Genomic DNA, 14359 nt, shown 5'->3' on the forward strand with positions numbered 1-14359 from the left:
TCGGTAGTCATTGAGGCACGTTGCCTGGTTCTTCTTTGGTACCGGTATGATGGTGGTCTTCTTGAAGCCCCTCGGAGTGGAGTAGGGACAGGTTAAAGATGTCCGTGAATACCTCTGCCAGCTGGTCCACGCAGGCTCTGAGTGCACGACGAGGGATCCCGTCTGGGCCCGTCGCCTTCCGAGGGTTCACTTTCAGGAAGGCCAATCTGACTTCGGAAGCTGTGATGGTGGGTATGGGTGAATTATGGGCTGCTGGGGCACTTGCCAGCGGATTGTTGGTTACCTGCTCGAACCGAGCATAGAATGCATTGAGTTCATCGGGGAGTGGTGCGCTGCTGCCAGAGATACTGTTCGGCTTCGCTTTGTAGCCCGTTATGTTGTTTAGTCCTTGCCACAACCGCCGAGAGTCTGTCTGTGACTCTAGCTTGGTTTGATATTCTCTCTTGGCATTCCGGATGGCTTTGCGGAGATCGTAACTGGATTTCTTGTATAGGTCAGGGCCGTCTGCCTTGAACGCCTCAGATCTGTCCTTCAGTAGGGAGTCAATCTCGCGATTGAGCCATGGTTTCCAGTTGGGGAACGCACGTACTGCTTTCTTTGGCACGCAGTCGTCCACACATTTGCTGATGAAGTCTGTGACGGTGGCATACTCATTTAAGTTGGTTGCTGAGTTCTTAAATATGGACCAGTCCACTGTCTCTAAGCAGCCACGTAAGAGCTCTTTGGTCTCCTCGGACCAGCACTGCACAACCTTCTTAGCTGGATTCTCCCGCTTGAGTTTCTGCTTGTATGCCTGGAGAAGGAGCACCATCTTATGGTCTGATTTCCCAAAGTGCGGTCGGGGGATGGAACGGTAGGCGCCCTTGACTTTTGAGTAGCAGTGGTCAAGAGTGTTGTCGCCCCTGGTGGGACAGGAGATGTGCTGGTGGAATTTTGGCAGTACACTCTTGAGGTTGGCCTTGTTGAAGTCTCCGGCCACGATGAACAAGGCCTCCGGGTGTTCTGTTTCGTAGTTGTTTATTACTGTGTATAGTTTGTCCAGCGCCTTACTCACTACTGCCTGGGGTGGGATGTAGACCGCTGTGATAATGGTTGAAGTGAACTCACGTGGAAGATAATATGGGCGGCACTTCACGTTCAGGTATTCCAGGTCTGGGAGCAGTAGGTCGCCAGAGTCGCCACATCCAAGCACCAGGAGGAGTTGATGAGGAGGCAAACCCCTCCACCCTTCGCTTTGCCTGATGATGCCGTGCGGTCCGCCTGGTGAATTGAGAAGCCTTCAGGTTGTATGGCACAGTCCGGTGAGGCAGGGGTGAGCCATGTCTCTGTGAAACAGAGCACACAGCAGTCTCTTACTTCCCTCTGAGAGGTAAGTCTGGCGTTAAGTTCATCCAGCTTTCGGGACTTGTGGGAGGAAACCCACGCAGACACAGGGAGAACGTGCAGACTCCATACAGACAGTGACCCAAGCCGGGAATCGAACCTGGGACCATGGAGCTGTGAAGCAACAGTGCTATCCACTGTGCTACCGTGCTAGCACTCATTATCTAGTTCATACATTTCAGAGTGGCCACGATATTGATTTTTTTCAATTTGACTTTTGTCTCTCCTGGAAAAGAATCTCTTGATTTATTTGTTTTCCCTTCCCATTTTTTATTGAGACACTGGCACTTCTGGTGCCTTCCTAAGCTGCCGAGGAGAGAACTGGAAATCGGATTTGAAAGATTAGTGCTCTCTGGGCAATTAACACGAAGGTCAGCATGAGGGCATGAATAGGGTCTCCTACACAAAAAAATCTGCAATTTATAATCTTTATTGTCACAAGAAGGCTTACATTAACACTGTAATGAAGTTACTGTGAAAAACCCCTAGTCACCACATTCCGGTGCCTGTTCGGTTACATAGAGGGAGAATTTAAGACTGTCCAATTCACCTGACAAGCATGTCCTTAGGGACTTGTGGAAGGAAACCGGAGCACCCGGATGAAACCCACACAGACACTGGGAGAACGTGCAGACTCCACACAGACAGTGGCCCAAGCTGGGAATCGAACCTGGGACCCTGGAGCTGTGAAGCAACAGTGCTATTGTTCTACCAATTTATCACTGAGCGCAGACAGTGAACATCATTTGAGTTCAGAATAATGAGGATCATGCCCATGGCCAAGCCCAATACTGTCCTTGTCCAACATCATTGTGTGCACATATTTCCCATTCTTGTTGCAAGTTATTTGTTTCATTAGTACCAGCAGCCTTTTGTCAGAATTTTCCCATTAGTTATTTGGCATACATATTCCGAAAAGATAGATTATAATCTTATTTTGTAGATAATGGAAAATGCAGATTTATTTGTGTACTGCAAACCTTTGTCCAAGTAGGATCAGTCAGCACAAAGGGTTTTCTTAAAACAGTGTTAGTGGAGTATACAAATGAAGTGAGAAATACAAACAATCAACAAGCACCTTGGTAACACTAAATGGAATGTTAGCATCTGATTCAGAGGGCTGGTAGTTTGACTAATTATAAATAGGGTGTAATAGAACTGCTTTAGAGCTGCCACTTGACATTTTGAGAGTATGCAGTAGATTTTAATATTGCAATACACATTAGATTATTTATCATTGACTTGGGTTATATGATCAAAAATTTTTAACTGCCAGACTCAACTACTATACTTCACATAGAATAAGTCATGTGCTCAGACTTGGTCTCCTACTCTGACATTGTCTAATGAAATAATTTTCAAATAGGTGCACTTTTGAGGGCCCCATCTTACCTTTGTTCCCGCACCAAATTTTTCTATGATCACTTCCCCTTGTCCCTTTATTGGGCTGTATTCCAAGTTAGGTTGTAGTTCTACAAATGGTAACAGCGCGGGAGCAGTGAGAACTGGGACAGCGAAAACAGCGCCGGAGGAGAGAGCCGGGAGATTTAAAAAGCGCGGGAGGAGAGAGCCGGGACAGCGAAAACAGCGCAGGAGCAGAGAGAGCCGGGACAGCGAAAACAGCGCCGGCTAAGAGGGCCGGGAGATTTAAACAGCGCGGGAGCAGAGAGAGCCGGGACAGCGAAAACAGCGCTGGAGGAGAGAGCCGGGAGATTTAAAAAGCGCGGGAGGAGAGAGCCGGGACAGCAAAAACAGCGCGGGAGCAGAGAGAGCCGGGACAGTGAAAACAGCGCCGGAGGAGAGAGCCGGGAGATTTAAAAAGCGCGGGAGGAGAGAGCCGGGACAGCAAAAACAGCGCGGGAGCAGAGAGAGCCGGGACAGCGAAAACAGCGCCGGAGGAGAGAGCCGGTAGATTTAAAAACCGCGGGAGGAGAGAGCCGGGACAGCAAAAACAGCGCGGGAGCAGAGAGAGCCGGGACAGCGAAAACAGCGCCGGAGGAGAGAGCCGGTAGATTTAAAAACCGCGGGAGGAGAGAGCCGGGACAGTGCTGGGAGAGGTGAGTGCACAAAAGGTGTGGCAGGAGTGCCTTTAGTCACAGAGTGCTGATTGGAACAGAGTGCATCTGAGTTTAGGTGAGTGACTGAGTTCGGGTGAGTGGCTGTGTTTTTGTTGGTGTTCGGGTTTATCCTTGAGGTTCTATTAAAAAAAATAAAAAATAAAAATATTTAAATTAATTAACTAGTTGAATATGGCTGCACAGGTGATGTGCTGTTGCTGTATGATGATGGAACTGGTGGATCCCATTGAGACCGTCAGTGACCACATCTGCAGCAAGTGTTGGCTGCTCGAGGAACTTCGGCTCAGAATTGATGAGCTGGAGACCGAGCTGCACACACTGTGGCACATCAGGGAGGGGGAACATTACCTGGACGCTTTGTTTCAGGAGGCAGTCACACCCGGTAGAATAAGTTCTGTTAATTCGGACAGTGGTCAGGGACAGAGTGGTGTGACTGCAAGGGAGGCAGGTAGGGGGATCCTGAGTTTAGGAGTTGAGGAGCCTCAGCCCTTGACCTTGTCCAACAGGTATGAGGTACTTGCTCCCTGTGTGGATGAGGAAGAGGGCTGTAGGGAGGATGCGTTGACTGACCACTGCACCGTGGTACAGGAAGCCATTCAAGAGGGGGGAGCAAAAAGATAAGTGGTAGTTGTAGGGGATTCTATAATTAGGGGGATTGATGGCATCCTTTGTAAGCCAGATCGAGAGTCCCGCATGGTATGTTGCCTGCCCGGTGCCAGGGTGAGGGACATCTCTGATCGGCTTGAAAGGATTTTGGAGAGGGAGGGGGAGGATCCAGTTGTTGTGGTCCACATTGGGACTAACAACATAGGTAAGACTAGGAAAGAGGACCTGTTTGGGGATTATCAAACATTAGGGACTAAATTAAAGAACAGGTCCTCCAGGGTTATAATCTCTGGATTACTACCCTAGCCATGTGCCAATTGGCATAGGGTTGAGAAAATTAGAGAAGTTAACACGTAGCTAAAGGAGTGGTGCGGGAAAGAGGGATTCCATTTCATGGGGCATTGGCATCAGTACTGGGGCAGGAGGGACCTGCACCGTTGGGACGGTCTTCACCTGAACCATTCTGGGACCAGTGTTCTAGCGAATAGGATAAATAGGTTGGTCACAAGGACTTTAAACTAGCAAGTTGGGGGGAAGGGAAGTGTAAAGCTATGGACAGTATAATGGTTAATGGAGATCAAGGCAGCAGGTTACGTGACAGGTTAGCACGGTAGCCTTGTGGATAGCACAATTGCTTCACAGCTCCAGGGTCCCAGGTTCGATTCCGGCTTGGGTCACTGTCTGTGCGGAGTCTGCACGTCCTCCCCGTGTGTGCGTGGGTTTCCTCCGGGTGCTCCGGTTTCCTCCCACAGTCCAAAGATGTGCAGGTTAGGTGGATTGGCCATGATAAATTGCCCTTAGTGTCCAAAATTGCCCAAAGTGTTGGGTGGGGTTACTGGGTTATGGGGATAGGGTGGAGGTGTTGACTTTGGGTAGGGTGCTCTTTCCAAGAGCCGGTGCAGACTTGATGGGCCGAATGGCCTCCTTCTGCACTGTAAATTCTATGATTCTATGATTATGTAGAGATATGGGTTCAAAGACGAGGAAAATTAGGAGAAAGGGTAAGAGGAAAAATAAATTGTGAAAAGTTACTGATCAAGGTGTTAGGATTCATAATAAAGACATAAAAAACAGCATAAGTGTACTTTACCTGAATGCTCGTAGTATACGAAATAAGGTAAATGAGCTGATGGCACAAATCATCGTGAATGACTATGATTTGGTGGCCATTACTGAAACATGGTTAAAAGATGGTCACGATTGGGAGTTAAATATCCAAGGGTATCAGACTATACGAAAGGATAGAATGGATGGTAAGGGCGGTGGTGTAGCTTTGTTGTTCAAGGATGGCATCCGGGCAATAGTAAGGGATGATATTGGTGCTATGGAGGACAAGGTTGAATCAATTTGGGTGGAAATCAGGAATAGTAAGGCGAAAAGGTCACTGATAGGAATAGTCTATAGGCCACCAAATAGTAACAGGATGGTAGGGCAGGCAATAAGCAAAGAAATAACGGATGCATGTAGAAATGGTACAGCGGTTATCATGGGAGATTTTAATCTGCATATCGATTGGATTAACCAGGTTGGTAAAGGCAGCCTTGAGGAGGAGTTTATAGAATGTGCCCGGGATAATTTCCTGGAACAGTATGTAATGTGAACAAGCGGTCCTAGATCTGGTCCTGTGTAATGAGGCAGGATTGATTAATGATCTCATAGTTCGGGATCCTCTTGGAAGGAGCGACCATAATATGGTGGAATTTAAAATACAGTTGGAGAATGACAAGGTAAAATCAAACACTAGTGTTTTGTGCTTAAACAAAGGCGATTACAATGGGATGAGAGAAGAACTAGCTAAGGTAGACTGGGAGCAAAGACTTCATGGTGAAGCAGTTGAGGAACAGTGGAGAACCTTCCGAGCGATCTTTCACAGTGTTCAGAAAAGGTTCATACCAACAAAAAGGAAAGACGGTAGAAAGGGGAAAAATCGACCGTGGATATCTAAGGAGGTGAGGGAGAGTATCAAATTGAAGGAAAAAACATACAAAGTGGCAACAATTAGTGGGAGACTAGAGGACTGGGAAATCTTTAGGGGACAACAGAAAGCTACTAAAAAAGCCATAAAGAAGAGTAAGGTAGACTATGAAAGTAAACTGGCTCAGAACATAAAAGCAGATAGTAAAAGCTTCTACAAATATATAAGACAAAAAAGAGTGGCTCAGGTAAATATTGGTCCTTTGGAAGATGAGAAGGGAGATTTAATAATAGGAGACGGGGATGAGGAGCTGAACAGGTTTTTTGGGTCAGTCTTCACAGTGGAGGACACAAATAACATGCCAGTGACTGATGGAAATAAGGATATGATAGGTGAGGACCTTGAGATGATTGTAATCACTAAGGAGGCAGTATTGGGCAAGCTAATGGGGCTAAAGGTAGACAAGTCTCCTGGCCCTGATGGGATGCATCCCAGAGTGTTAAAAGAGATGGCTAGGGAAATTGTAAACGCACTAGTGATAATTTATCAAAATTCACTAGACTCTGGGGTGGTCCCAGAGGATTGGAAAGTAGCAAACGTGACACCACTGTTTAAAAAAGGAGGTCGGCAGAAAGCGGGTAATTATAGGCCGGTAAGCTTAACTTCGGTTGTAGGGAAAATGCTGGAATCTATCATGAAGGAGGAAATAGCGGGGCACCTGGAGGGAAATTGTCCCATTGGGCAGACGCAGCATGGGTTCACACAGGGTAGGTCGTGTCTGACTAATTTGGTAGAATTTTTTGAGGCCGTTACCAGTGCAGTAGATAACGGGGAGCCAATGGATGTGGTATATCTGGATTTCCAGAAAGCTTTCGACAAGGTGCCACACAAAAGGTTGCTGCATAAACTAAAGATGCATGGCATTGAGGGTAAAGTGGTAGCATGGGTAGAGGATTGGTTAACTAACAGAAAGCAGAGAGTGGGGATAAATGGGTGTTTCTCTGGTTGGCAACCTGTAACTAGTGGGGTCCCTCAAGGATCAGTGTTGGGCCCACAGTTGTTCACAATTTACATAGACGATTTAGAGTTGGGGACCAAGTGCAATGTGTCAAAGTTTGCAGACGACACTAAGATGAGCGGTAAAGCAAAAAGTGCAGATACCGGAAGTCTGCAGAAGGATTTGGATAGGTTAGGTGAATGGGCTAGGGTCTGGCAGATGGAATTCAATGTTGCCAAGTGTGAGGCTATCCATTTTGGGAGGAATAACAGCAGAATGGATTATTATTTAAACGGTAAGATGTTAAAACATGCTGCTGTGCAGAGGGACCTGGGTGTGCTGGTGCACGAGTCGCAAAAGGTTGGTGTGCAGGTACAACAGGTGATTAAGAAGGCTAATCGAGTTTTGTCTTTCATTGCTAGAGTGATGGAGTTCAAGACTAGTGAGGTTATGCTGCAATTGTATAAGGTGTTGGTGAGGCCGCATCTGGAGTATTGTGTTTAGTTTTGGTCTCCTTACCTGAGAAAGGACATATTGGCACTGGAGGGAGTGCAGAGGAGATTCACTAGGTTGATCCCAGAGTTGAGGGCATTAGATTATGACGAGAGCTTAAGTAGACTGGGACTGTACTCATTGGAGTTTAGAAGGATGCGGGGGATCTTATTGAGACATATAAAATTATGAAGGGAATAGATAGGAGGGCAGGTTGTTTCCACTGGTCGGGGAAAGCAGAACTAGGGGGCATAGCCTCAAAATAAGGGGAGGTAGATTTAGGACGGAGTGTAGGAGGAACTTCTTCACCCAAAGGGTTGTGAATCTCTGGAATTCCTTGCCCAGTGAAGCAGTTGAGGCTCCTTTAAACGTTTTCAAGAAAAAGATAGATGCCTTTCTAAAGAATAAAGGGATTCGGGGATATGGTGTACGGGCCGGAGAGTGGAGCTGAGTCCACCAAGATGAGCCATGATCTCATTAAATGGCGGAGCAGGTTCGAGGGGCCAGATGGCCTACTCCTGTTCCTAATTCTTATGTACTTATGTTCTTATGTTTTTCAGTACTGTGGCCACTCTGAAATGTGTGAACTAGAATAATGAATGTTAGTGTTTCTTACTACACCAGAATGATTTTCAAAATCTCTGGAACATGATTCCTATTTCAAACTAATGAGTTTTGCAAACTAAGTAACCAAATTCATCCAAAATGAATCATAGAATCTACAGTGCAGAAGGAGGCCATTCAGCCCATCGAGTCTGCAGCGGCCCTTGGAAAGAGCACCCTACTTAAGCCCATACCTCTCCCCATAACCGAATAACCCCACCTAGCCTTTTTGGACACTAAGGGTCAATTTAGCATGGCCAATCCACCTAACCTGAACATCTTTTGACCGTGGGAGGAAACCGGAGCACCCGGAGGAAACCCACGCAGACGGGGAGAAAGTGCAAATTCCACACAGACTGTCACCCAAGTCCGGAATTAAACCTGGGATGCTGGAGCTGTGAGGTAGCAGTGCTAACTACTGTGCCACCATGCCGCCCAAAAATCAGTGTCAGGATTCAAACCCACACCTCCAGAGGAGACTGCAACCTGAACGCAGCGCCTTAGACTTCTCAGCCATCCTGACCCACGGGCATTGCTGAAAAAAATTACTTTTAAATCATTGCAGCATTACTGAATAAAATAATACCAATTAGTTCACATTAAAGACTGGCTGAGCAGTGGTACTTGGTTCCCAATTAGGTATTTATAAAACTCATCATCTAGTACTATTAAACAAATATTGCAAGCTTCTACGTTTATGGCACATTGTCTAATTTGCTGTCCAAGTACTACAATTTTGCATCAAAGGCTCAAAAATGGTGAAGAATGAAGGTTTCTGAACAACCTAAAGGGGGATAATTCACTTGCCTTCCTCATGAAGCAATTGTCATGTTATTCTGGGGCTGTGTAAATGATTTGAGGTTTAGTGTGCATCCTTTACATTGCATTTGTTGTATAACCATTTACTGTTGAATTTAGAAATGTAATCAATTTCTTGCTAAACTTTTCAAATCAGGTTACCCAGGAGATATCCGATAAAAGCAGAGTCTTTCACCTCTTAGGATCTGATAGGTAAGAAGAAGTCATTATTTATTTAGTTAATTATAAACATATTTGTGTTTGTACAAGTGAGGGCACATATGCAGTCTTGATATAATTGATAATTATGTAAACACTTCCTCAGGTACTTGTACCAAAGCCCAAGAGGAAATTATACTGCATAACATTCTTTCTCTGCCTTTTACTCTTGTGTGAGCATGACCTCTGAAGCTCCATAGTTACTGGCAGCTTTTCTAATTTTAAAATAAATTTAATTACACTGTAGGTAATGTTGCTAACTTTCCGGTTGGTTCAATTGCTCTGTTTTATTACCTGTGCTCTCGAATCGCCAGGTATCTTTATGATACTGCCACGAGGTTCAAGTCCAAGTAATGATCAATAACTCAATACATCGATTAGTAAGATTCAAATCAAAGCACATTTATTATACACAGTAATCGCTACTCATGCACAAGTTCTACGTCTAAGCTACTTCTATAACTAACAGGCCTATACTTAACTTCGGACTGGCCCACCAGGTCAAGGGAACAAATGGCTTTTCGTTCGGGTTCTGAGTCTGCAGGATTCGAAGTTGGTACGGATTGGTAGCTAGGAGCGCCTATCTCGTAGCGAGCATTGAATTAAGACTTACTTCTTTCGGTGGTCACTGCACCGGTCACGGTCAAGGTTGGTTCGCGTTGCTGGGTGACCCGGGCAGGACAAAGAGGTGAAGAGAGTGATTTGAACTTGGGGCTCAACTCTTATAGTCCCCAGGGGCTTCCCGCCGTTCGGGGCGGACCCTGTACATGGTCCCAAGTGATTGGACTTTGTCCCAATCGCTTGGTTCGATTTTCTCCAATACTGGAGTGGTTCCCTGATCGATGGGCGGTCTTGAGGTGCTCGTTCACCTCCTTTGTGTTGGCTCCTACTGGCGCCAAGGAGTCTGGCTTTGCTTTGTGTGTCCAAAATGTTACTTATTGTTCCCGGGGATTGCTCATCAGTATGCAAATGGCTGCTACTTTGTTATGCTAATGGTCGCTGGTATCGATGTTGTCTGGCCTTTGCAGAGGTAAGTACACAGCAAACCTGCAGCTGCTGGTTTCTGTCTATGTTGGCTGACTTTCCCATCAGCCTTTGCCGTTCGCCATTTTAAATCGGGAGTTGGCCAATTTAGGTGGCTACAGTAATGAGTTCTTTTTTTCAATTCCCTAATACAAAAAGTGGCCACGATGAAATTGTTTAATTTCATTCCAGTATTTTTGAAAGTTGAATAATCATGACTACCTGTAGGTCCATATTATCTCTGAAATCTCACCAATAGCCAAATAATTGATTTGTTTTTGAAGAACAAGTAGGCGAAAAATGTACATTTTGATAAAAATACGTCAGTAATTCCTGAATGGTCTAATTTGAACTTTTCTAAAATATTATTGCTGTTTCGGGTTGGTTAAATAGATAGTAAATTTATAATGCTTATTACAAAACTTCCCAACCTCCAGTTTCTTTGTAAATTCACATTTCACTTGTTTGTGCCTTCATCTGAGTCTTTCAAGCACTCGTGCATTTTTTTAGCTGCAGAGATACCAACATGGGAATTTAATCTTGTACATATAGTGGTTGTCATAAAGACAGCTACAGTGCTCACTCCTTCACCAATGTTCCCATGAACCTGCACATATGTGCAGCTACCTGGAAGGTATGGTTCATGCCTTGTTGCAAGCTAAATGTCATGTCTGAAAGTGGCCACACAAAGAAAGTTAAACATACTGCTCATTAAAAGAACTGGCTGCACACAAGTTTTACAGAAAATACTGCCCACCATCCTTGTGCATTCTCCTTTCATTTGAACAATTGTGTTCTTCATAAAGGGATGGAAGGTGGAGAGAATAAATAGTGCACAATAGAATCTGTAACTTACTGCTAGAAAGTTGCTCATGGTGCATGCCTAGCAACTACCTGCACAGCACTTAGTTTACATAATTTACAAGTTCACTTGCATTTGTTCTAATTGCTGTAAATCTTCAAGTTAACTACCAACTCTTCAATTAAATAATTTCATTTACTTATTAATGTCCTGTTTCTTAAGAAAGCTTTTGCAGATTAAAATTAGTAAATAAATCCATAACTTTTCATAGTTTTGATATATAGAAATAATTTGCATGAGATAGTGTGGATCTATTTGATAAAAGCTCATTAAAATGTGAAAATTGCTGGGCAACACGATGGCACAGTGATTAGCACTGCTGCCTCACGCTGACAAGGATCCGGGTTCGATCTGGGCCCCGGATCACTATCCATGTGGGGTTAGCACATTTTCCCCATGTCTGTGTGGGTCTCACCCCCACAACCCAAAGATGTGCAGGGTAGGTGGATTGGTCATGCTTGATTGTCCCTTAATTGGCAAAAAAACCTTTTTAAATGTGAAAATGCTTTTGGATATCTTCCAAGGCTGAAGCTGGTTAGTTTTTGTTCGAAGACTTTGTCTGGGCCAACAAGATCTGGGCTTCCCCCAATATTATTGTACAGCCAGCCATTTGTAGATGTTGCGTACAGCCTGACATCTCTTCCTCTTGTGTCTGATTCTCATTTAGTCTCCCTGAGGACATTCCTTGCCCTTCTTCTAAATATGATATAACTTGGCTTCCAGGTGTTCTGCTACTACATAAATCCTATGTTGCATGTGTCATCTTCTATGCAGACCCTGCCAAAGTGAGGGAGCACTCCAAACATTTCATGTGTGGCTATCTTAGAATGTAGCTTTTCCAAGGGGCAGGAATGGACAGAGTACAAATCATCAGATAAGAATTATATCCCTATAATACAGAAGGAGGCCATTCGGCCCATTGACTCTGCAGTGACCCTCTACCGTACCCAGGCCCACTCCCCCGCCCTATCCCAATAACCCCACCTTTGGACACTTAAGGGGCAATTTAGCATGGCCAGTCCACCTAACCTGTACATTTTTGGACTGTGGGAGGAAACCGGAGCACCTGGAGGAAACCTATACAGACACAGGGAGAACATGCAAAGTCACCCAAGGTTGGAATTGAACCCGGGTCCCGGATGTTGTGAGGCAGCAATGCTAACCACTGTTCCTCCCCTAAGGCTAGAGGTTACAAAACTAGTAAATGGACAGAACTAAAAGCTCTGTATCTGAATGCATGTAGCATTCAAAATAAAATGGATTAACTGCTAGTGCAAATACAAATAAATAAGTATATTCTGATAGCCCTCAGAGACATGGCTACAGGATGCCATAGGTTGGGACCTGAAAATTGAAGGATATGTGATATTTAGGAAGGGCACGAAACTAGGAAAAGGTGAAAGGATGATTCTGTTCATTAATGATGGTATTTGCACAATAGAGAGTGATGATCCAAGTTCAGGAAACCAGGATGTAGAAGTGGTTTGGGAGAAATTATAAAGGCAAGAAGTCACTTGTGGGAGTGATTTACAGGCCCCCTAACTGTAACCACATGAAAGGACGGGGTATTACAGAAGAAACAATAGGAGCTTGTCCGAAAGGTACAGCAATAATTATGGGACATTTTAATCTACATATAGACTGGAAATATCTGATGGGCAAAGGAAGCGTTGATGAGGAATTCATAGACTGTTTACAGGTTAGTTTCTTAAGCAGCATGTTCTGGCATCAACCAGAGAGCAGGCTACTGGACCTGGTATTGTACAATGAAATTTGATGAATTAATTAATAACCTCATAGTGAAGATACCCTTAGGAAGAGGAATCATAATTTCATTGAATTTTAGTTTGCGTGGGTTTCGCCCCCACAACCCAAAGATGTTCAGGGTACGTGGATTGGCCATGCTAAATTGCCCCTTAATTGGAAAAAAATGAATTGGGTACTCTAAATTTAAAAAAGAATAAAACATTTAAAAATTTCATTTAATTTTACATTCAATTTGAGGGAGAGAAGAGTGAGTCTAAGATTAGGACTTTAAACATAAATAAGGGCAATTTTGAGGGTATGACATTTCAGCTGCTAATGTGAACTGCAGAATTAAGGGCTAGGTCAATAGAGATTCAGTGGCAGACATTTAGGGGGATATTTCAGAATAAATGGAAGCAGATATGTTCCAATGAGAAATAAAAATTCCAATGGGAGTGCCCATCCATGGTTAACTAAAAAAGTTAAAATAGTATCAAATTTAAAAAGCCTCCCGGCCCTCGGTCACTGTCCGTGTGGAGTTTACACATTCTCCCCGTATCTGCGTGGGTTTCACCCCCTCAACCCAAAGATGTGCGGGGTAGGTGGATTGGCCACACTAAATGTCCCCTTAATTGGCAAAAAAAATAATAATTGTGCACTCTTATTTTTTTTAAAAGGAGGGAGATAAAAAGCTGGAAACTACAGGACCAGTTAGCTTAACGTCTGTCATAGGGAAAATATTAGAAGCTATTATTAAAGACGTTATAGCAGGGCATCTGGAAAATCTGAAGATAATCAGGAGAGTCAACATGGTTTTGTGAAAGGGAAGTCATGTTTAACCAATTTATTGGAGTTCTTTGAGGAAGTCACTTGTCCTGTGGATAAAGGGGAACTGGTGGGGAATTGTACTTGGAATTTCCAGAAGGCATGTGATAAAGTGTTACGTCAAAGATTACTGTGGAAAATAAAAGCTCATGATGTAAGGGGGATAACGTATTAGGATGGATAGAAGATTGGCTCACTAACAGGAAACAGAGTAGACATAAAGATGTCATTTTCTGGTTAGCAATAAGTAATGAGCGGTGTTTCAGAGAGATCAGTGCTGGGGCCCTCAACGTTTTACAATTTGTGTAAATGACTAGGGTGAAGGGACTGAAGTTATGGTTGCTAAATTTGCTGAAATCACAAAGGTAGAAAAGTAAGAAGAGGACATAAGGAGGCTATCCAAGGTGGACAAAGGGATGTGGATAGGTTAAGTGAATGGGAAAAGATCTGGAAAATGTGGGGAAATGTGAAATTGTCCATTTTGGCAGAAAGATTAAAAAATAAGCATATTAACTAAATAGTGCAGAGGTTTAGTACAGGACTAAATCGCTGGCTTTGAAAGCAGACCAAGGCAGGCCAACAGCAGCATAGTTCAATTCCCGTACCAGCCTCCCCGAACAGGTGCCGGAATGTGGCGACTAGGGGCTTTTCACTAACTTCATTTGAAGGCTACGTGTGACAATAAGCGATTTTCATTTCATTTCATTTTCAGAACTCCGATGCAGGGGGATCACTTAAGCACTTATTTCCCAGCCAGATGGTGCATTTCAGTGAATTGATTATAAGTAGTTCTTTCTTGATGGAGTAGGACA

General features: G+C 44.3%; 1 protein-coding gene across 3 annotated transcripts in view; it reads left to right on the forward strand.

The window, feature by feature from the left end:
• map4k5 (mitogen-activated protein kinase kinase kinase kinase 5) overlaps nucleotides 1-14359 on the forward strand; it is a 309224-nt gene that overhangs the window by 286997 nt on the left and 7868 nt on the right. For all 3 annotated transcript variants that reach the window (XM_072489787.1, XM_072489786.1, XM_072489788.1), the window contains one exon: nucleotides 9030-9085. In XM_072489787.1, coding sequence (XP_072345888.1) covers nucleotides 9030-9085 — 56 coding nt within the window. The remainder of the gene's footprint in view (nucleotides 1-9029; nucleotides 9086-14359) is intronic.

This window comes from Scyliorhinus torazame, chromosome 2, assembly GCF_047496885.1.
Source record: "Scyliorhinus torazame isolate Kashiwa2021f chromosome 2, sScyTor2.1, whole genome shotgun sequence".
Classification (NCBI taxonomy): Eukaryota; Metazoa; Chordata; class Chondrichthyes; order Carcharhiniformes; family Scyliorhinidae; genus Scyliorhinus; species Scyliorhinus torazame.